This window comes from Nesoenas mayeri (assembly GCF_963082525.1).
Source record: "Nesoenas mayeri genome assembly, chromosome: 3".
Lineage (NCBI taxonomy): Eukaryota > Metazoa > Chordata > Aves > Columbiformes > Columbidae > Nesoenas > Nesoenas mayeri.
The window spans coordinates 108902596-108924516 of NC_137544.1; the positions used below are offsets into that span (position 1 = coordinate 108902596).

Below are 21921 nucleotides of genomic sequence, written 5' to 3' on the forward strand. Positions count from 1 at the left end.
TCTCTGAAGTGTCTGTACAGCAATGCAGGTAGCGTGGGGAATAAAAAGAAAGAATTAGACATCTATGTGTGTTTATGGAGATGTGGTGGGACAACTCACAGGACTGCAATGTTGTCATGGAAGGCTATATACAACCTAACAAAGGGGACACTGTTGTTGGTGTTTACTACAGGCCACCTGATCAGGAAGAGGAAGGTGATGAGGCTTTCTACAGACAGCTGGAAGTAGCGTCACAATCACATGCCCTGGTTCTCACTGGAGACTTCAGTCGCCCTGACATCTGCTAAGTACACACAGTCCATGATGTTCCTACTGATCATTGGTGACAACTTTTTGACACAGATGGTGGAGGAGCCGACAAAGAGAGGCATGCTGCTGGACCTTGTCCTAACAAACCAAAAAGAACTGTTTGGAGATGTCATGGTTGGGTGCAGTCTTGACTGGAGTTCAAGATCCTGCATGGAGGAAGCAGGACAAGAAGTAGGACTAAAACCATGGACTTCAGCAGAATGAACTTAGGCCTCTTCAAGGCCCTAGTTGGAAGAATCCTATGGGATGGGGCTCTAGAAGGTAAGGGGGTCCAAGAGAGCTGGCTAATATTCAGACATCACTTCCTCCAAGTTCAAGACTAATGCATCCCTATGAGGAAGAGATCAAGTAATAGTAAAGGCTAACATGGATAAATGAGGAGGTCCAGTCAAAACTCAGGTGGAAGAAGGGTGTTTATGTAATGTGGAAAAAGGGACAGACCACCTGGGAGGAATACAAGGACACTGTTAGAGTATTCAGGGATGCGGTGAGGAAGGCCAAGCTCCACTTCGAAGTAAATCTGGCCAGGGATATCAAGCACAACAAGAAGGGTTTCTTCAAGTACATCAGCAGCAACAGGAAGGTTAGGGAAAATGTAGGTCCACTGCTGAATGAAGAGAGTGCCCTGGTGACAGATGGTACAAAGAAGACAATGTTCTTTACTTCTGTCTTTACTGTTAAGGCCGACCCTCAGGAATTCCAGACCCTAGAGACAGGAGAGAAAGTCTGGCAAAAGGAAGACTTTCCCTTGCTTGAGGAGGATCAGGTTAGAGATCGTTTAGACAAACTGGATGGGCCATGCTGAGAGAGAGTTGGCAGACGTTGATACTAAGCTGCTCTTCATAATTTGTGAAAGATTTTGGAGAACAGGATAGGTGCATGGGGACTGGAGGAAAGCCAACATCACTCCACTCTTCAAAAAGGGCAAGAAGGATGACCCAGGAAACTACAGGCCAGTCAGCCTCACCTCCATCCCAGGAAAGGTGATGGAACAACTTATTCTGGATGTCATCTCCAAGTATGTGGAGGAAAAGAAGGTTATCAGGAGTGGTCAGCATGCATTCACCAAAGGGAAATCGTGTTTGACCAACACGATAGCCCTCTATGATGGTATGACTGGCTGGGTAGATGAGGGAAGAGCAGTGGACATTGTCTACTTTGACTTCAGCAAGGCTTTTGACACCATCTCTCACAACCTCAGGCAAGCTCGGGAAGTGTGGGCTGGATCAATGCACAGTGAGATGGATGAACTGGCTGGATGGCAGAGCTCAGATGTTTGTGATCAACGGTGCAGGGTCTGGTTGGAGGCCTGTAGTTAGTGGGGTTCCCCAGGGGTCAGTATTAGGTTGAGACCTGCTCAACCTGTTCATCATGACCTGGATGAAGAGAATGTGTGCACCCCCAGCAAATTTGCTGATGGTACCAAACTGGGAGGAAGGGCTGACACACCGGAATGTAATAAATTTTGACTTAGTCTTGTAAATAACAAAAGTTTTATTTCTGATCAAGCAATAAGCAAAGACAGCACTGGGTGCGACCTAGAGACCTCAGTCTCCCTTGCGGCACGCGCACACAGCTAATTCAGTTCTCTGGGTTTTATAGTCCATCTCTGGTCCACAGCTTCCAGGTGTAACTTTTCACTCATGTTGAAGGCTCATGTGAGGTTGACTGCTGCGTAGCCAGTTTCAATCGCCTTACTTTAGTTACTTATGAGGTAAATACATCAAGCAGAACAAAGTAAGAACTCAAACAAACATCTCCTTGTTAGGTAAATACATCAAGCAGGACAAAGCAAGTAAGCATACAAACACTTCTCAGAACTCAAACAAACATCTCCAGGAGCTTTAATGAACAAACATTTCTCGGAACTGCTTGTTACAATTTTCCCCTTTTCTATTTTTTACTTATTTTGTTCATTAAAGCGTTGCAACTCTTGAACACTTAATACTAATAATTTGGTGTCATTTTGATCATGCAATTTCTCATATTTTGCCTCAATCAACATCAAGTGAGTGGCTTCTAGTCTGCCTTTCACGATCGCTATTACTTTATTTAAGATACAAGGTCCGAATGTTAATACTAGGATTAAAAGAATCAGTGGTCCTGCTATAGTGGATAGGAGGGTTGTAAGCCAGGGTGATTTCTGAACCAGTTCTCATACCAGCTCTGCCGAGATTCATATTCTTTTTTTCGTTTTTCTATATTTTCTCATAGTTTATTCATTGTGTCTCTTACTAGTCCTGTGTGATCGGCATATACACAACACTCTTCCCTTAAAGCCGCACAAAGTCCTCCTTCCTTAAGAAATAGTAAGTCCAAACCTCATCGGTTCTGTAAGACTACTTCAGACAGAGATCTTACCGATTTTTCTAGCGCACTTATAGATTGCTCTATCCTTAACAGGTCCTCATCAACGGCCACCCTTAGTGCTGCAAATTGGTGGCTCTGACTTACTATTGAGGCGATGCCGGTTCCTGCACCTGCCACACTAAGGGCTAGTAGGGCGCCTACAGTTATGGCAGTAACTGGTTCTCTTTTTACTAACTGGTGAGTTACCACGATTTCTTCATATCCCTTTGGGTGATAGGTAATTTTAGGAATAACTACCACTTGTATGCAAAACTCTTCTAATAGTTTTATATATTTCATGGAAACACAGGGTGTGAGCCCGCTTTTTGAACATATCCACTTAGAGTTATTAACTGGTATTATCCAATCGCTGGGCCTCCTAATTCTCGTTATCCATTAACCGGTGCGCGTTCTGTTCATGCATAGGTGTTGTTTTTCAGGGCGTACCTTACCAATGCATATCCCCTTACCCCGCACTTGCTGCAATGAGATTCCCTGGGTCTCATTACTCCATTTACAAGAGTCAGGATTTGTTCCATTGGCGAGTTTAGGTGTTGCTCCGAGCCCAATGACCTCAAAGTATGGTGGTTTTGGATCAAAACACAATCAACATTCTAGCGTTAAATTTGGATAGGTCCTATTGATAACCTGATAACTTGCATTCATTAGGTTCCAAAGTGAATTTTCGTTAGTATTAGAGTCTTGTGTGTTTTCAAGACCATCTGTTATTGTCTTGTTAATTTCTAATTCTTCGGTTATTACTACACTGGGACCTATTGATTGGGCTCTTTCTTCAGGCGCAGGTTCCTTCTGGATTTTTATGAGCCCTCCTCGATCCTTTCCTGGTTCCCAATACATGACTCCCCAAATTTTTCCTAGTATCCATCCTTGGTCCTCTGGTTGCAGGGCTGTGAGTGTCAAATGTGTACAACTACCTGGGTTTATTGTACCTCCAGTTGAGTCTCACTTAGGAGGTTGGCAACCGCTGGGTCCCCAGGTTATGTTCAAAAACTTATCTCGCACAACCGGTTTCCAGTCTGAAGCAATTGTCTCACAACCCCAATATGCACAATAATACTCATTAGGATAGTTGCAGTAACTCTTCCCTGGATTGGAAGAGGGACAAACATAATAAACATTTTGATCTAAGCATGGTTATATAGGTGCTAACCGACAAAGGGTTACAGAAAAACTAGGGGATCCTACTGTAATATTCTCTTTAATCACTCAGCTCTCTTCTACCTGAATTAGGGTCCATTTGTAGGGTCTATGTGCTGACTCCCTATTACTGGCCATTAGTAATAATATTAATACAGCATACCAGGTGGGGTTGCATTTGCCTAGGTTCAGCTTGCTTTGATTTTGCAATTTGTTGTGCTACCTAGCACTGGGGTAGTTCTCCCAACATTGCTGCACAATTCCATTTGGGTTTTTGCCCCCACTTTGTTTTATTCCTCTGCCTCGCCCGTCGACTCGGTTGCTTCGAGCCATGGGGTAAACCATCTTCTCGGCAGCAAGAATATTCTTCAGGAGGCCCCGAATGTTTCCGGCAATTGCACCATCACTTGTAAGCTTCCCAGTTGCAGCTTTTTACCAAGGGGGAATGGCACGTTATTTCTTTTACAGTAGTTCGACAGCACACTTGTACTATGTGTAATTTCAGAGGAGTTGGCTCATTATGGTGAAAACAAAACCGTTCAGGTCATACTCCATAGACATATACGTTCCACCAACTAGGATCTTCAGTCTCGATTTCTCCTCGTAAGACTTTAAGTTTTAATGCTAATTCAGTAATTTCTCATTCAATTGAATAATACTGATCACAAGTTCCTCGAAGGGGAATACCGTTTAGGCAATGCAACCACCAGTTTTCCTGGCACACTGTGTGTTTAAAGCATACAAAAGGATAACAGTTGCAACCTATGTTATCACATTTAACGTTATAATCCTTACAAATAGGGTATTTATAATCAGCTTTATCGTTTTTCTGTACTTGCACGATACAGGTTGGTAAGTCCAAGTCCATTTATTGCTTCCTCTGTTTAATCCTTAAAGGGTCCTCTCTGGATTCTGCAGTCCACGTGTCGGTCTTGATCGGGCCTTTCACTCAACTGGCGTGTGTCCACCCCTTCTCGGCAGTCTGAATAGCTGTTTCTGTAGTGAGTAAAACAACATAAGGTCCCTCCCATCAAGGGATTAGTGATGCCTCCTTCCAGGTCTTTATAAGCACTTTATCTCCAGGTTCTAGAGTATGTATTTTTATGTCTAAGGGCAGTTGTTGTACCACTAATCCTTTTTCCCAAAGGTATTTTCTTCGCTTTAATAACTGTATTAGATAATTCTTTATTTGGAAATCCTTTATTTCTGGTGGTCCTGTGGTATTTCTAAATCATAGGGCATACCATATAACATCTCAAAAGGTGAGATCCCGAGGTCTGTTCTCGGCTGCGTTCTTATATTTAATAGTGCTAAGGGCAAACACTTTACCCATGACATTTTGGTTTCTATCATCAGTTTTGCAAGTTGTTTCTTTATCTCTCCTTTCATTTGTTCTACTCTTCCTGAACTTTGTGGATGCCATGGAGTATGATATTGCCAATTGGTACCTAGTGCCTGGAAGGTCTCTGTAATAATCTTTGATGCAAAGTGTGGGCCCCAGTCGGAATCAATGGCTTCAATTATTCCATATCGGGGAATTATTTCTTCTAACAGTATTTTTGCTACTGTACATGCAGTAGCTCTAGCTGTTGGGAATGCCTCCACAAAGTGTGTAAGGTGGTCTACTAGCACCAACAAATAACGGTAACATCCGACCTTTGGTAGTTCTGTAAAATCAATTTGTATTTTTGAGAACGGTCGAAATGTGAGTTCCCTCCCACCGGGAACTTGTTTCTTTATTTGCTGTTTATTCACTCGCTGACAGGTGAGGCACTTTTCAACAATTCGTTTTGCTATATTGTATGCTCCTATACAAGCATACTTTGTAGCAAATTGATCTAAGATGATAATTAAGACACAGAATCCTGATTGGGATGATTTACAAATGATTCTGGATACATTAATGGACTCTACGGAAAGGGATATGGTCATACGAGCTGCAAGGGATAGAGTGAGAGAAGATATCCGAAATGGACTAGCAGGCAGTAATGTTGATGAGAATTTTCCAAAGGAAGACCCCCGATGGGATTATAATACAGGAGACGGATTATGCCATCTCCGGAGGTACCAGGATTGGTTATTGATTGGCGTCCAAACTGCTATGCCGAAGCAAATGAATTGGTCAAAATTGTATAATGTAAGGCAGGAAAAGAATGAGTCTTCCTCAGCCTTTTTAGAAAGATTGAAAGAAGCTGCTAAAAGATATACGGATTTAGATGTAGAAACGGAGCAAGCGAAAACTCAGTTGGCTTTAATTTTCTTAGGGCAATCTCAAGATGACGTTCGAAAGAAGTTGCAGAAACTGGAGGGTGCGCAATTAAGGAATTTAGATGTAATGTTAGAAACAGCTTGGGAAGTTTACAATAATAGAGAGAAGGAGCAGTCGAGACGTCATCAGCAAAATTTATTGGCTTTGATCCAGGGACAGGGCAGGGGAGTAGGAGTCCGTGGTAGGAGAACGGGAAATGCTCGAGGAGAAGGTCAGGGACGCAGTTTACGAAATACACAAGGAACTCCCCTGAGACCCCCTGTGAGGCTTGGCATAAACCAATGTGCTTATTGTAGGCAGGAAGGACACTGGAAGAATGAGTGTCCAAAGATCCCCACGAATCAGGTGTCCAATGCCGCGGGAAATGCAGTACAGACTATGGTTTTGGGAGAATACAGTAATGACAGCTGACTATATGAAAGCATGCAAGAGAAAACTCAGAGTAAGGAGCCCTTAGTGACAATACAAGTGGGAGACCGGGATGTAAAATTTTTAGTGGACACAGGGGCTACTTACTCTGTATTAAATTCTTTACAGGGAGTGGTAGGTCACAGAGCTACAACAATCGTTGGTGCCACAGGGAAGGAGGAAGTACGGCCATTCCTGCAACCCTTGGATTTGTGTTTTAGAGAAAAGGAACTAACACATGAGTTCTTGTATGTTCCAGATTGTCCAGTTTCTCTTTTAGGACGAGATTTGCTGACTAAATTGGATGCCGCAATAACATTTGAGGATGGAGAGTTGGTAATGAAAATTCCAGAGTCAAAGGTAGGACAGATTTTACTATTAAAAGAAAAACCGTTTGTAAAAATACCACAGGCAATAGAAGATGCAGTAATTCCCACAGTATGGGAAACTGACATACCTGGAAGGTCAAAAACAGCTAGACCTGTGAAAGTGGAGCTGAAGGAAGATGCTAAACCAGTACGGTTGAGACAGTATCCATTGAAATTGGAAGCCAGATTAGGAATAGTATCTTTAATTGAGAAATTTTTGAAATATGGAATTCTAGAAGAATGTGAATCAGAATATAATACCCCAATTTTTCCAGTAAAGAAACCTGATGGTAGCTATCGACTAGTCCAAGACTTACGAGCAATAAACCAGATCACTAAGGACATACATCCAGTAGTTGCAAATCCCTATACCTTGTTAACACCTGTGAAAGAGAAATATAAATGGTTTACAGTACTTGATTTAAACGATGCCTTCTTCTGCATACCCCTTGACCAGGAAAGCAAAAAGCTATTCGCTTTTGAATGGGAAAATCCTCACAACGGAAGAAAGACTCAATTGACCTGGACGCGCCTTCCACAAGGATTTAAGAATAGTCCGACTATCTTTGGAAATCAACTAGCCAAAGAGCTTGAGGAGTGGACTACAAGAGGCCATATCGGAATTCCCCGACAATGGTATTTGTTGCTGCAATATGTGGATGACATTCTGATTACTGCTGAGACCCAAGAACTTTGCATCCAGGTAACAATTGAAATATTGAATCAATTAGGAATGAATGAATATAAAGTGTCGAAAAATAAGGCTCAGATTGCATCCACGACTGTGATCTATCTAGGATGCGAGCTTTCTCAAGGACAATGAAGACTAGATATAAACCGTGTGCATGCTATCTGTGCTATCTCTGAACCGTGTAACTTGCATGAATTAAGATCTTTTCTAGGAATGGCAGGATGGTGCAGGCTCTGGATTATGGACTATGGACTTATTGCCAAACCTTTATACGAGGCACAGAAGAATAAGGTTTTGGTGTGGGAAAAACCGCAACAAGAAGCTTTCCAAAAACTGAAACAAGCTTTAATGCAAGCGCCTGCTCTGGGCCTACCTGATCTGAGTAAAGACTTTCAGTTATTCGTGCATGAGCAACAGAGACTTGCCCTAGGGGTATTAACCCAACGGCTGGGATCTTGGAAACGGCCTGTAGGTTATTTCTTTAAACAACTTGATCCGGTAAGTGCTGGATGGCCGGTGTGCTTGCGAGCAGTAGCTGCTACCGTGATATTAATCCAGGAAGTTCGGAAACTGACCATGGGGAAAAGGATCGAAGTATTTGTATCCCACATGGTGACTACTGTATTGGAACAAAAGAGGGGCCATTGGCTTTCCCCAAGTAGAATGATGAAATATCAAGCGATTTTGACAGAACAAGATGATGTTATCTTAAAAACAACTAACCTAATGAATCCAGCTGTGTTTTTAAATGCAGAAACAGAAGAAGGGGATTTGGAACATGACTGTGTGGAGGTCATCGAATACACCCACGCAAGTCGTCCTGACCTGAAGGATACCCCATTGGAGGAGACGGATTGGGAACTTTTTACTGATGGCAGTAGTTTAGTGGAAAGCGGAGTGCGGTATGCAGGATATGCGATTACTACTGTCAAAACAGTGATTGAAGCCAAATCCCTACCACCAAACACATCAGCACAGAAAGCTGAGTTGATTGCCCTAACTAGGGCATTAGAGCTCAGCAAGGACAAAAGGGTTAATATTTGGACTGACTCAAAGTATGTATTTGGAGTTGTTCATGTGCATGGAGCTCTTTGGAAAGAGCGTGGACTACTTTCCTCCCAAGGAACAAATATCAAATACCAGAGGGAAATATTAAACTTGATTAATGCTGTTCAGAAACCATTATGAGTTGCCATCATGCACTGTAAAGCTCATCAGAGTGGAACATCGAAAATTGTTGAAGGAAATCGACTTGCTGATCAAACAGCTCGATCAGTGGCACGACAAGTCTGGACAATGGTGGGTCTTATCTCCCAGAAGGTAAGAGCAATTGATTTATTACCTACACTTTTAGAGGCACCTAAATATTCTACAGAAGACGAGAAATTGGCAAAATTAGTAAAAGCTGTCAAGGATAATTCTGGATAGTATGTGACCACCAACGGACAAGTTGTGGTGCCAACCACGACTATGAGAGGAATACTTCAGGTGGAGCATCAGAAGTGTCATTGGGGTGCAGAAGCATTGGTAAAATACCTGAGAAAATGGATTATCTCAGTCCAGATGTTAACAATGGCAAAGTCTATTACGGCTAAGTGTGAAATTTGTTTGAAAAATAATCCTTTAGTAAAAAGAAAAGTAAATATGGGAAGAATTAAGACAGGCATACAACCAGGAGATTATTGGCAAATAGATTATGTGGAACTCCCCAAAACTCGAGGATTCAGATATCTATTAGTTGGGGTATGCACCTTTTCAGAATGGCCAGAAGCCTTTCCTTGTCGCACCAACCAGGCACAAGAAACTGTAAAATGGCTATTGAAGGAAATAATTCCAAGATTTGGGGTACCACTGGGAATATCATCCGACAGGGGACCACACTTTGTTGCTCAAGTGGTGAAGGAAGTCAGTAGATGTTTAGGAATTAAATGGGAATACATACCCCATGGAGACCCCAATCTAGTGGACAGGTGGAGAAAATGAATCAGACATTAAAAAGACAACTTAGCAAAATTTGCCAGGGAGCAAAAATTCAATGGCCTCAGGCCTTACCAATAGCGTTATTGCGAATTAGGATTAAACCCAGGAGCGGAATGTCAGTAAGTCCATACGAAATTTTGTATGGCAAACCATATGAAGCACCTGATCCAAATCCAAGTGTACATGTAAAAGGTAATCAGGATGTATACAATTATGTGTTGTCTCTCAGCAGGACATTGAATCGACTCAGATCCGCACTAGTGTGGAATCGCCCACTAGCACTTGAGAATCTGGTACATGATATAGAGCCTGGAGACACGGTATATATAAAGACCTGAGAGAGGATCCTTTAAAAGAACGCTGAGACGGACCCTATCAAGTACTTTTAACTACATTTACCGCAATCAAGGTTGCTGAAGTAGATTCCTGGATACACTACACCCGAGTGAAGAAAGTCCCAAAACTGTGGCAATCGCAATTAGTGGGTCCTACCACACTTAAAATTACGACGCAGGATGTCTAGTTTTTGTTACCGTATTGTGTTTATAGTAGTAAATGTAGCCAGACTGTTTGCTTTTGTGGGAACACTTCTTGAAGAAGGAACAGAGAATGCCACTCTGATTTGCAAAGTCACTGGAGAACAATTATGTAGGACACGAAGGGCTATAGGAGATAGTGACGACACTCAAATGCCACAAGTAGTGCAAAGTGTACAGAATCAGGCAGAGAACCTGATGATAGGATTGATTCGAGATTTTGCACAAACCCAGAACACCAGTAGCATCACTGCTTGCCTTCCCATTCCGAAATCGTCCGAAGACCCAATACAATGGGGAAAAATATCTACAACCTTACCAGAAATAAACAAAACTGGTAGGATAGTGTGTGAATCTCGCACTAGGTTAGAGCAAGTGCCAACCGAAAAATGGGAGAAAACAGGACCCGAACCAGTGGAATTTGGAGGAAAGATAGTTCTCAAAGAAAGTTGGACCAAAAAGATATTATATGAAAAAGTCAACCGAACCTATTGGGAATGTAAAGATCAGGATAATCAGAACATAACTGAATAATGGAATAACATGTGGACATTGAGCATTGTACAACAATATCAATATAGTGAAGCATTCCCATGGTGTGTACAATGGTCCAATGTAACAAGAGGGATAACAGTACCATGGTAGAATTGCTCGCAAGTAATAACCTGCCAGACGGATGTGAGAGATATACCTCTGTCCATCATTAAAGTTGCAGTAATAGCAGGTTGCATCTGTCAGAAACAATTGGATCCAAAAGAAGCAGTCAAAATAGGCATTGACGGAGATAAAATAGATTGCAGAGGAACTATAGGTAGTGTGGGACATTTAGTTTGGGCCTTAAGCAATGGAACCTGGACAACACATTTACCGGTAGCAGGACCTGCAAGGGAAATTACTTTGGGGTTACCAACCCTATGTCCCATTTGGAAAAAGTCACCCTTGAAGAACAGGCAGGAACTTCTACAAGTTAGGCACAAGCGAGAGATAGATGAAGATGATGTGTGGCATGAACCGGCAAGCAGTGTTAAATTCGGCTGGGCATTAGAATCCTTCTTTGCACCGATTGCAGCTTATAGAAACAGAGAAATGATTGACAAATTAATTGGGCAGATGGATTGATTGGCGAGGATAACCAAAAAGGGTTTTCGATATTTCAATATACAATTGCAAGCTACAACCAGAATGACCTTGCAGAACAGAATGGCACTTGACATAATGTTGCTGAAAGAAAATGGCGTTTGTGGATATTTAAAAGATAGGGTTGATTATTGCTGCATTCATATCCCAAATGTAACTTCTGAAGTGGAGAAAGATATTTCCCAATTAACCCAAATGGAAAAGGAACTACAAAAGGAAAAGCAAGATGCAGAGCAGAGCTGGATTGGGGCCTTACTAGGTAAATTGAGCCTGAATTTGGGAGGATGGGTACATTCATTACTGGAAAACTTACTCCTGCTTGCAGTTATAGTCGCTCTTCTCTTTTTGCTGTACGCTTGTGTTAAGCGTCAAGTAAGTCAATCAAACGCCAGGAACGATCGCATCTTTACTGTCCTTAGCAGAAATACTAACCCACTTATTGACAACCCTCCGGCTGATAAGGAAACATAGTGTATCCAACTATAATTAAAACAATGAAGTGAAAATGCATTGTCTAGGAAGAGAAAAGCATTTTCAAAGGGGGGAAATGTTATAGTTGAATTAGTTTTTACATCTTATAGTTGAAATTAGTTTTTCTTATAGTTGAATTAGTTTTCTGTTTTGCAAACTGTATCTAAGATTCTTAGTTTTGTAAACTGTATAACTGTATCTAAGATTCTTGATTTAGTAAACTGTATCTAAGATGCTGTATCCAAGATTTTTACCTTATCTTGAAGTTTTCGGACTGTGTCCAGGGAGATGTGCATTCAAGCATGGTCTTATATAACCATACCCTGTTCTTCAAATTGACATAGATTTATGACATATTCTCTTAAAACAGGTAACTTAGAAATAACTGATAAACATGCGAATGTTACTTAGCATCGCTTAGATAGACAGTTTGTGTTAGAATAGGTGTGGAATATGCTAATGGTTGTTAAGAGTTGTGATGAATATGTATGTAACTAAATTGTATAAATATAGTGAACTTTGAATCAGTGATCGAAGCCAGCTTTGGGTGCGAACCCCTGGTTTCCCAGCACTGCAATAAAAGCACCGCATATAACTACGTCCGTGGTTATGTGTCCTTTTTGCTAACACCATCACAATTTCTCGCAACGGATATAATTGTCCCATCATCTGGTACTGCTGCTGTCTAGTCTTACTAAGAGTGATGGGTCCTGTGGATTGACTAAGGTCCATTTCCTCCAGGTTCGGTGCCAGCGGTGGAGCATTTGGACTAGGGGACAGCACCGGGGGTGGTGGTGGCGGCACATAAGGTGGGGGTGCTATGGGAATTTCTTCCTCATGCCGCTTGTTTCTTTGTTTATCGTGCCTCTTATCCCCTTTTTCTTTTAACGGATACAGATTGATCCTAGTCTCTGACTCTATCCATAAGCGTGCATAATCACTCTCCTCTTGACTAAACGGTTCCTTTGAGTTAACCTAAAGGTTCAAGGCTTGGCAAATCCAATCCTCAAAGGATCCGAACACTGGCCAAAACAGGTGGTCCTTACGAATTTCCTTACCACCCCAAACTACCATACAATAGTGTATCATTTTTGTTTTACTCTTACCCCGTCTAGAGGGGTAATCATTCCAATATTTAATCATCAATCCTAGTGGACTATCCTGGGGGACTGGCGGAAGTTTCGCTTGCGAATCCCCACCCATGGGACCAGAAGGTCTACCTTTCTTCTGTCCCATCTTCCAGGGTACACTCATGCACACTCACACACTCTCCCCTCGTTCGTGACTCGGTCCCTCGCGGGCTACGAGAACTGCAGTAGTAGAGGGTCCGCACTCGCTTCGTCCGCAATTGGACATCTCAGTCATCGTACTTCAGGAATCCCAGACCCAATCCTAGTGGAAATCCGGCCTATACTTACGCGTCCTGCGTCTTCACTCGGATCTTTGTGCACAAATTTAAGGGGCTGCCGGCATTTACTTTGCTTATTGCAATTTAGAAGGTTCGTCGGTGAAGGGTGACGGCAAAATCCTCCAAGAGCCGCTAGAAAAAGAAGCGGGGCGCCTCCCTCAGAAAGGATTGCCGCCGAATATCCTTCATCCGAGTCACAGCACCAAGTTGTAATAAATTTTGACTTAGTCTTGTAAATAACAAAAGTTTTATTTCTGATCAAGCAATAAGCAAAGACAGCACTGGGTGCGACCTAGAGACCTCAGTCTCCCTTGCGGCACGCGCACACAGCTAATTCAGTTCTCTGGGTTTTATAGTCCATCTCTGGTCCACAGCTTCCAGGTGTAACTTTTCACTCATGTTGAAGGCTCATGTGAGGTTGACTGCTGCGTAGCCAGTTTCGATCACCTTACTTTGGTTACTTATGAGGTAAATACATCAAGCAAAACAAAGCAAGTAAGAACTCAAACAAACATCTCCTTGTTAGGTAAATACATCAAGCAGGACAAAGCAAGTAAGCATACAAACACTTCTCAGAACTCAAACAAACATCTCCAGGAGCTTTAATGAACAAACATTTCTCGGAACTGCTTGTTACAATTAGGCTGTGTTGCCATTCAGAGAGACCTGGACAGGCTAGAGGACTGGGCAGGAAAGAACCTGATGAAATTCAACAGTGGCAAATGTAGGGTCCTGCACCTGGGAAGTGTTATAAATGAAGACGAGTCTTTGAGCCAATTAATTAATTTTATTAAGCAAGCAAATTTAAAGCAAGCAGTAATTAGGCAAAACAGTGCTGGGTGTCCGGGGGAAGCTCAGTTCCACCAACAGCACAAAACTCAACTTTTCGTATGTGCTTATATATGTTATACACTTGTTCACGCGCTGGGACACCCTGACGAGTTAGCTCCTGGTTGGCTAGTCGACAGCGAAAGATGTTGCTGGATGTCGCTTGGTGTTTCTGCCTCTGGAGTTCTGTTATCTGTTGCACCATCTGGGCGCTCTGTTATCTGTTGCACCATTCGGGCGCTCTGTTATCTGTTGCACCATCCGGCCATTGGCTTGGTTGGGGTCCGGCATCCGGCCATTGGCTTAGTTGGGGCCCGGCATCCAGCCATTGGATTAACTACTATTTTTTACAAAATATAATGAAACTTGCACAAGCGCAATTACTTCTTACAACGGTATGCATAATATGATTGAACCCTACTCGATTTGTTCAACAACCTTGACCATTATCTATTACAGGGAGGAATAACTCCAGGCACCATGTGGCAGTTGCACTCTCCCCCCAAGTCCCCTGAGAACTGATGTGGCAGTTGCATGCACATCCCCCTCTCCCTCAATATGGCAGTTGCATGCACATCCCCGTCTCCTTCAACACATCTCCCTCTCCTTCAATGGGGCAGTTAATGGCTTCTTTTGTGAGACGCCCAAGTCCATTAGCCAGGGTCCTTAGGAGAGGACCGGGGAGCAGAGAAGCCGGGAAGCTTCTGGGGTGCCCATAGCCAGAGTAGGGTGGTGCAGAGAAGCCAAGAAGCTTCTGGAATGCCCACAGCCAGATCTGATCAGACTACCAAACGGGCTGTCTACCGAGGATTCCCTTTACGTGGTCTTCTTGGAGCCACAGGTTGGCTGCCAGGAGCCGTCCCCTTAGCCTGGGACGCCATCTAAGGTAAATTCCCAGGACTGGGAGCGCCTCACCTCCTCGTGTGGGTGCGTGATAACTTACTAGATATATCCTTGAATAATTCCTTGCTGCATTCAGGCAAGTGTAAGTCCCTGCTGCTTAAGCAAGTGTAGGTCCTTGCCTAATTCAGGTGAGTGTAGTATCCTGGAGTCAGACAGCTCTGGCTTTGTTTCTTGTGAGTGTGTGCATGCACACTGTGGATCTCCATTATTCTTATTTGCTGTACCCCAATAATTTCCTCAACTGATATGTGAACCTCTATTTTATGTTACTGGAGTGCTAACTAATTGTATAAATCCCATTTCTAATTGGTTGATTTGCTGTACTTTTTCGATCAAAATAAAGTCTGGTTTGGACCTTGTTGTCCGCCTAAAACTAATTTTGGCATGCCTCTGTGACACACCAGTACAGGTTAACGGTGGACCTGCTGGAAAGCAGCATTGTGGAGAAGGACCTGGGAGTTCTAGTTGACAACAAGTTGACTATGAGTCAACAATGTGCCCTTGTGGCCAAGAAGACCATTTATACCTGGGGTGCATTAGGAAGAGTGTGACCAGCAGGCTGAGGGAGATTATCCTCCCCCTCTACTCTGCCCTGGTGAGGCTGCATCTAGAGTCACCTCACCACCTGCTGTCAGATGCATCCTCAGTTTATGTTCTCCTCACAGAGCTTTGCATGGCTTAGTTAAAACAACCTCACAGCCCAGGGAGTCATATGCCTGAGACTCAGATGCTGAGGCCATTCCCTCTTCCCAGTTTAGGAAAGTGCTGTTTGTCAGTGGTTCCAAATTTATAAATAATTTGGTGGCTCATCACTGTTGTTTGCAGAAGTGCAAGAGGCAAAGGCATCCCCTAACTTTAAGATCAATGTGTTAGACCATTAAGCAGAATGAAGTCCAGTAATAAATTATTCAATATTCCATGCAAGAGTTCCTGTAGCAAGATTTTTTGTTTAGTTGTTTGTTTGGGTTTTTGATGTTGTTGTTAGTATATTTTTTTTTTATCTTAAAGGATACTTCTTGCATACACAATTGATTTAAATAATCCACAAAAGCTTTTTTCTTCTTTATTTACATGGGACAAATGCTTGAAGTTCTTCCATTCTCAGTGAGAATCCGTTATGTACTTTTTGCTGGCTTTGAGCCTCAGTGTGGAAAACCTTCAGACCATTTCCAAAATCAATAAATATTTGTAGCTATAGTATATGTTTTATCCACCATCCAGTTAGATTTATTTGAGATTATTTGGTTTTGTGTGATTCACACTTGGTATTTTTTATTGCTGCATTGCATTTCTTGTGGCATGTAAACCAATGGATTATAGTTTCTGGAAAGCTGTGTAGTGATCTGAAAGGTGCTGCTAGTCCAACAAGGTCAAAGACTGCAAGAGCTTAGCCCAGGATGCCTTTATTTCCATACCCTGTTAGACCTGTGCATTCTTGTTCCTGGCCATGCTACAACATGGGGTTAGCTCCTTCCAGCTGGTTTTGTAATCTGCCTCCTTCCTCCAGTGTCCTCAGCCCTACTTCCCTGCAGAGAGATACTGGGAAAACACTAAAGGTTCATTTATTGGCAGGTCAGAGCACAGCTTAGTTTTGCAGTCCTACACAGTGGCTGTCCCACGGAGTCCCCTCACTTCAGCAGAGACTGTAGCGGCATGCCCTCAGGACCGCCGATTTGTGGAAGCCCTTTCTCTCTGGAAGAAAAGAATCATAGAATCATAGCATCATTTTGGTTGGAAGAGGCCCTCAAGATCATCAAGTCCAACTGTTAACCTAACTCTAGCACTAAACCACCTCCCTAAGAATCTCATCTATGTGTCTTTTAAACAGCTCCAGGAATGGTGACTCTACCACTTCCCTGGGCAGCCTATTCCAATGCCTGACAACCCTTTCCCGGAAGAAATGTTCCCTAATATCCAATCTGAACCTCCCCTAGTGCAACTTCAGGACATTTCTTCTCATCCTATCACTTGCTACTTGGGAGAAGAGACCAACACCCTCCACACTACAACCTCCTTTCAGGTAATTGTAGACAGCGATAAGGTCTCCCCTCAGCCTCCTTTTCTCTAGGCTAAACAGCCCCAGTTCCCTCAACTGTTTCTCATCAGTCTTGTGCTCCAGACTCTTCACAACCTTCATCACCCTCCTCTGAACTCTCTCTAGTACTTCAATGTCTTTCTTGTAGCAAGTGATCCAAAACTGAACACGGTATTCGAGGTGCAGCATCACCAGTGCCGAGCACAGGGGGACGATTGCTTTCCTAATCCTGCTGGCCACACTGTTATTGATACAAGCCAGGATGCTGTTGGCCTTTTTGGCCACCTGGGCACACTGCTGGCTCATATTCAGCTGCTCTTGACCAACAGCCATAGTTCCTTTTCTTCCAGGCAGCTTTGTAGCCACTCTTCCCCAAGCCAAGACGTGCAAAGAAGGCACATTTGGGCTGCTGGACAGAAGAACAGGAAGCCTGACAGCCCAGATACCCACTGGGCTCTCCCTCTTCCACTGCCACCCACAGGCAGGGAATTACAGGCAGCAGAGAAGGATGATCCCCTGCCTCTTTTGACAGACTATGTGTGCAGGGCAGGATGGAGCTGACTTACTGTGTTTTCTCAATGTCCTCAATGCCCTCAGGCAGGCACTTGTTGAGTGTCTCCGGGAGCAGGAAGGCCACTGACCCACAGCACACTGCTACACCACAGTACGTCACCTCGGGCAGAGATCTCCATACCTCATCCAGCAGAAACACGAGGGGGGCCAAAGCCCCACCAATGCGTGCCATGAAGCAGGTGTACCCCATCCCATTCTGCCTGGAAAAGGTAGGACACCATGGTCATGCAGACCACCATGAGAGATAGGTACTTCTTTCATATCAGACCTTGGGAAAAAATGCAAACCCTCTGACCTTTCCCCTTATTTTTCTCTGAGTGGTGAGGTCTTTTTCCTCTCAGGTTTTTCCCCTACCAGGCTTTTCCTAGGTTGTGGTTTTGGTTTCGTTTTTGTTAGTTTGTTTGTTTACTTCATGTATTTCTCCAATTTTATATTTCCCAGACAGCAACCACAGCTGCTGTGAGAAATAGGTTTGTGTCTGTTATGAGAAAGAATCTACAGTTACACACTAAAAATACCTGCTCTAAACTTGTTTCTGCTTTTAATGTCTAAAACCCCGAGTGCATTTTCTACCCATCACCTCATAAGTCCTCCGATCTGCTGAGAGCAAACCTCAATCTCTCCTTTTCCCATGTACTTCTAGGCAGGTGGCATGCAGTAGAGATACTTTTGATCCTGCTGTAGCTGCAAGCCTGTGAGAGCACAAAGAGGCCAATAATAAGATCTGGGACCTATTTCACTTACTAATTTTCAGGGAGTGGTAGTATTTCACACTGACAACAGGGATTCGAGGACCTACTTGTGCATATGCAAAGTACTGCAGAAGGAACCTACATTTTTGTGTTTACTTGTCAATGTCTTTGAGCATGTAAAGAAAGAAACATATCTGAGAAGAAAAGAGCAGATTAGTGTGCCCACTCCAGTTTAAATATGCATCATTACCCACGTACAACAGACCAGTGGAAGTTAAAGGACTATATGGCAAAGAAGGGTACTCTGGGCAGGGAGGAACAGAGGTGGAGTAAGCCACAATCCCTGCTGTTATCCGTGTGGTTTTTTTCAGACTTTCACAAAAAGAAAAAAAAAAAAACCAACCAAAAAACAACAACCCCAAAACACCCCAAAAAACAGTGGGACAATTGCATTCACGAGTGTTAGCTGTATGCCGAATTATGCTGATGGTAAATCTGGTTTTATGTCACAATTACCCAGATATTTCAAATAAGCCCTCTTTTTCCTCCTGAAAGGTGAGTTAATTCCTGATTTAATATAATTTGATGTTCAGAAGACTTTCAAACACATAGAAGTATGTCTCCTGTATTAAACTTGATATTTCAAATTATTAGTTCTGGGGTGTTTTAACAGTTATTGGCAGATTATCACAGGGAGCTAAGACTTCAATAAGCACAGATGCCTTACAGAGTTCAAAAATCTTTCCACATGGAATATTCCTCTCTTTTCAGTACATCTTTCTACCAATGTAACTTAACCACACAAAACTCAGGTAAAAAAGGTGTAGCTTTCTTGTGAGTATGTGTAATCCCTAGAACCTGCTGCTTCTAGAGTCAAGGAAGGCATCAGTCCTGCGGTCTACTCAGCAGCACACCCTGCTGTGTGGATGTGGAAGGCCTGAGGATGACACCCCACCGAGGTTCTGGTTGTGTATCCGGGCAAGTGGCATCTCTTACCTCAGGACGGTGGGGTAGAGCTCAGAGGTGTACAAGAAGACAACAGTGAATGCAGCTTCTGATAAACCTTTGCCCATAATGGCTATTACAGAGCGCAAGGAGGTGAAGGCTAGGAGGAAAGAAAAGACATTTATGACAATGGTCAAAAGCAGCCTCTAGGAAGAAGCTTCTTGTGGCCTCAGCTACAAGAAAGAAGGTTCAGTGCTCTTACAGACAAAACAGGGAGCTTCATAGTCCTGGAGCTGTTGTCTCCAAAGTCTGGTTCAGTAAGTTTGGCAACCATTAGTGCAACTGGGAGCTAAACTGATGAAAGAAAAACTCCCAACATTTCCTATTGGACAATGTCTATAATAAAAATAACTATCTCACCTTGCCATCACTGGACCTTTACTAGACACAGTGGCTGAAGACTATTTCTTTCTACCAGATATTAGGGCTAGCCCACATTAGCAACCTTGTCCCACAATTGCTCTTCTAGGAGGAGAACACCTCCATACAGAGTTACCTATGGATAAGATCTACCGTTCTCCTTCTCTAGCACCACACAAAATGGAAACTCCCCTTTAGCATCTACTGCATATAGCAGAAGAGCGGCTTACACTTGGGAATGATGATGTTGGCTCCTAGCCTAGTCCGGTCAGGATGAGTGTCCACACCTGACTCTGCCGTCGTCCAACTCTATTCACCAGCACATGCATCATCATCTTAGCTGGAATCTCAATGATGCCAAAGACAAACTGGGAGAGATACATGTTGGGAAAAGTGTCCGGAAAATAGAATCTTGTTGCAATTAATCTTGTTTTTGAGACCAGAAGATCAGGACAAAATAAATCCCTACAAGAGATCATTAAATCATTTCAGACAGTTTTACAGGCAGGGTGCTTTGAACTTCAACAAGCTGAGAGAGAGTTAACTGATAATACACAGGTCACAGAAAACTTGTTAAAGTCTGCAAGACGCTTTCCTTATTAACCTGTTTTCTTTGTGGGTATCTGTTTAAGTATGTTGCAATTTTAGTAGGTCTGTGCTATATGGTACGATAAGTTCACAGTCTGTTAAATCATGAGAATCCGTTGACTCAAAATGTGCATTTTGTGATAATTCAGAAGATAATGAGTAATTTAGTTCTTTACTGCGTGAATGTGATCGTAAAATTTTGTGTGTAGTGGCTGTTGTTTTTCTCTCTAACATGCTACCTTTATTCCAGCATTCAGACTTGCGCAACTCTGTGACAGGCTGTCTCTGATGTCGGTGCACTAAATTTGGCTTTCTTGTATGCACACCATGTAAAGAATCCTGGTTTTGGAATAACAGCTGTAGCACACCAGATGAGACACTTAAAAAAAAAAAAAAACAAACCACAAACCAAATCAAACCAACCAACCAACCAAAACAAAACAAAAACAAAAACAAAAACAAAAACAAAAACAAAAACAAAAAAAAAAAAGAGGCCTTGCCCAGTCTAGCTTGCGGCAGCGGGAGGGCGAGTGCTGATCTGGAGCTTCAGCGCACACTGACTTTTTTTGTCAGGGAGACCCAGAGGTACCTCCACCTGGCTGAGCAGTAGGCGGCTCAAAGGTGCAATGCAAAAATTGAGATATTGTCTTAAATTAGTGTGACTGTGATCCATCTGCATATTTGAACTTGGTATATGGTTTTCATATCTGAGCTCAGTATTTTAGTTTGCATATTCATATTTGGTACCAAAAGAATCTTGTTTGGGGAGATAATTACAAAATGGGAACCGGTTCCACTGCTAAAATTCCACCTTGCTCCCCCTTAGGATGCATCCTTACACATTAGAGTAATTGCTTATATTGTTAGAAAAGCATTTAAATTGTTAAAATGCTATCATAGATGTGCATTTAGAAGAGGTTGTATTTAAAAGTTGCTAGAATATTAACTGATTTAGATTTAGGAAAATAGAATAATGGATTTATGTTTATTATATTCCTGCTAAGGAATGTAACTATTGCTGAGCTACTTGAAATTGCATATAAAGTGTATGATGGCTGGAATGAAATGGGAAAACAAAAGACCAAAACATCCCAGGCCTGTGTAACTGAGAAGTTTCTCAGAGCCTCCCACTTGCTGCATGACCTTGGTTATATCTGAACTGCAGTGAGAAAGAAACAAAACAAAACAAAAAAACAAACAAACAAACAAAACCACAAAAAAAAAAAAAAAAAAAAAAGGAAAAACCTGGCTGCCCGCTTTTAAAGCAGTGAAAGGGGGGGTCCTCTCTCCCCACAACTGCAGTGATGTAATACTGAATGGAGCAGTCAGAGAGTGAAGCTTAAAGACATCCTTAGCAGACCCATAGTTCTAATGAAACTGGAAAATTAAACCAAAAATTTGTTGATAGACTTATTCTGTGGTAATTAGTTGTAAGAGACTTCTTAGTAAATTCACCATGCTAGTTTTTGAGGTCATGGGAGAGAACGAAAGAAAGGCCATTTTTTGAGACCAATGGAGTGTCAAAGTTGGAACAAAGTTTTAATACATCAATTCTTATATTTGCCAGAAAGTCCTATACCTCTCTTAGGTTAGGATTTGTTAAGTAAATTGTAAGCTCAAATAACGTTTTCTGAGAATTCTGTTTAGTTGCATGGCCTACAAGAAGCTGCTGGGATGCTGCAGATCTGCTTGCTGCAAGTGAGAAATCTCCAAGGAAATTTCAAATGCTGTATTTCCACTAGTATTAACAGCCAATGTTTTGATAAAGCAAACACTACACTGATAGATCTGAAACAGGACTTCGATCCGGTAAGGGAAGACAGTATCCAATAAATATGACAGCCAAAATGGAG

The 21921-nt window shown here is 42.6% G+C and overlaps 1 protein-coding gene across 1 annotated transcript; it reads right to left on the reverse strand.

Annotated features, from left to right (window-relative positions):
• Nucleotides 1-16443: 16443 nt before the first annotated feature.
• Nucleotides 16444-19863, reverse strand: LOC308039049 (solute carrier family 22 member 7-like; the record flags this gene model as incomplete). Its single annotated transcript, XM_080342072.1, is given in 5 exon segments — nt 16444-16522; nt 17417-17623; nt 19112-19220; nt 19711-19740; nt 19743-19863. Coding segments are annotated over 5 exon segments (546 nt in total).
• Between the last annotated feature and the right edge of the window lie 2058 nt (nt 19864-21921).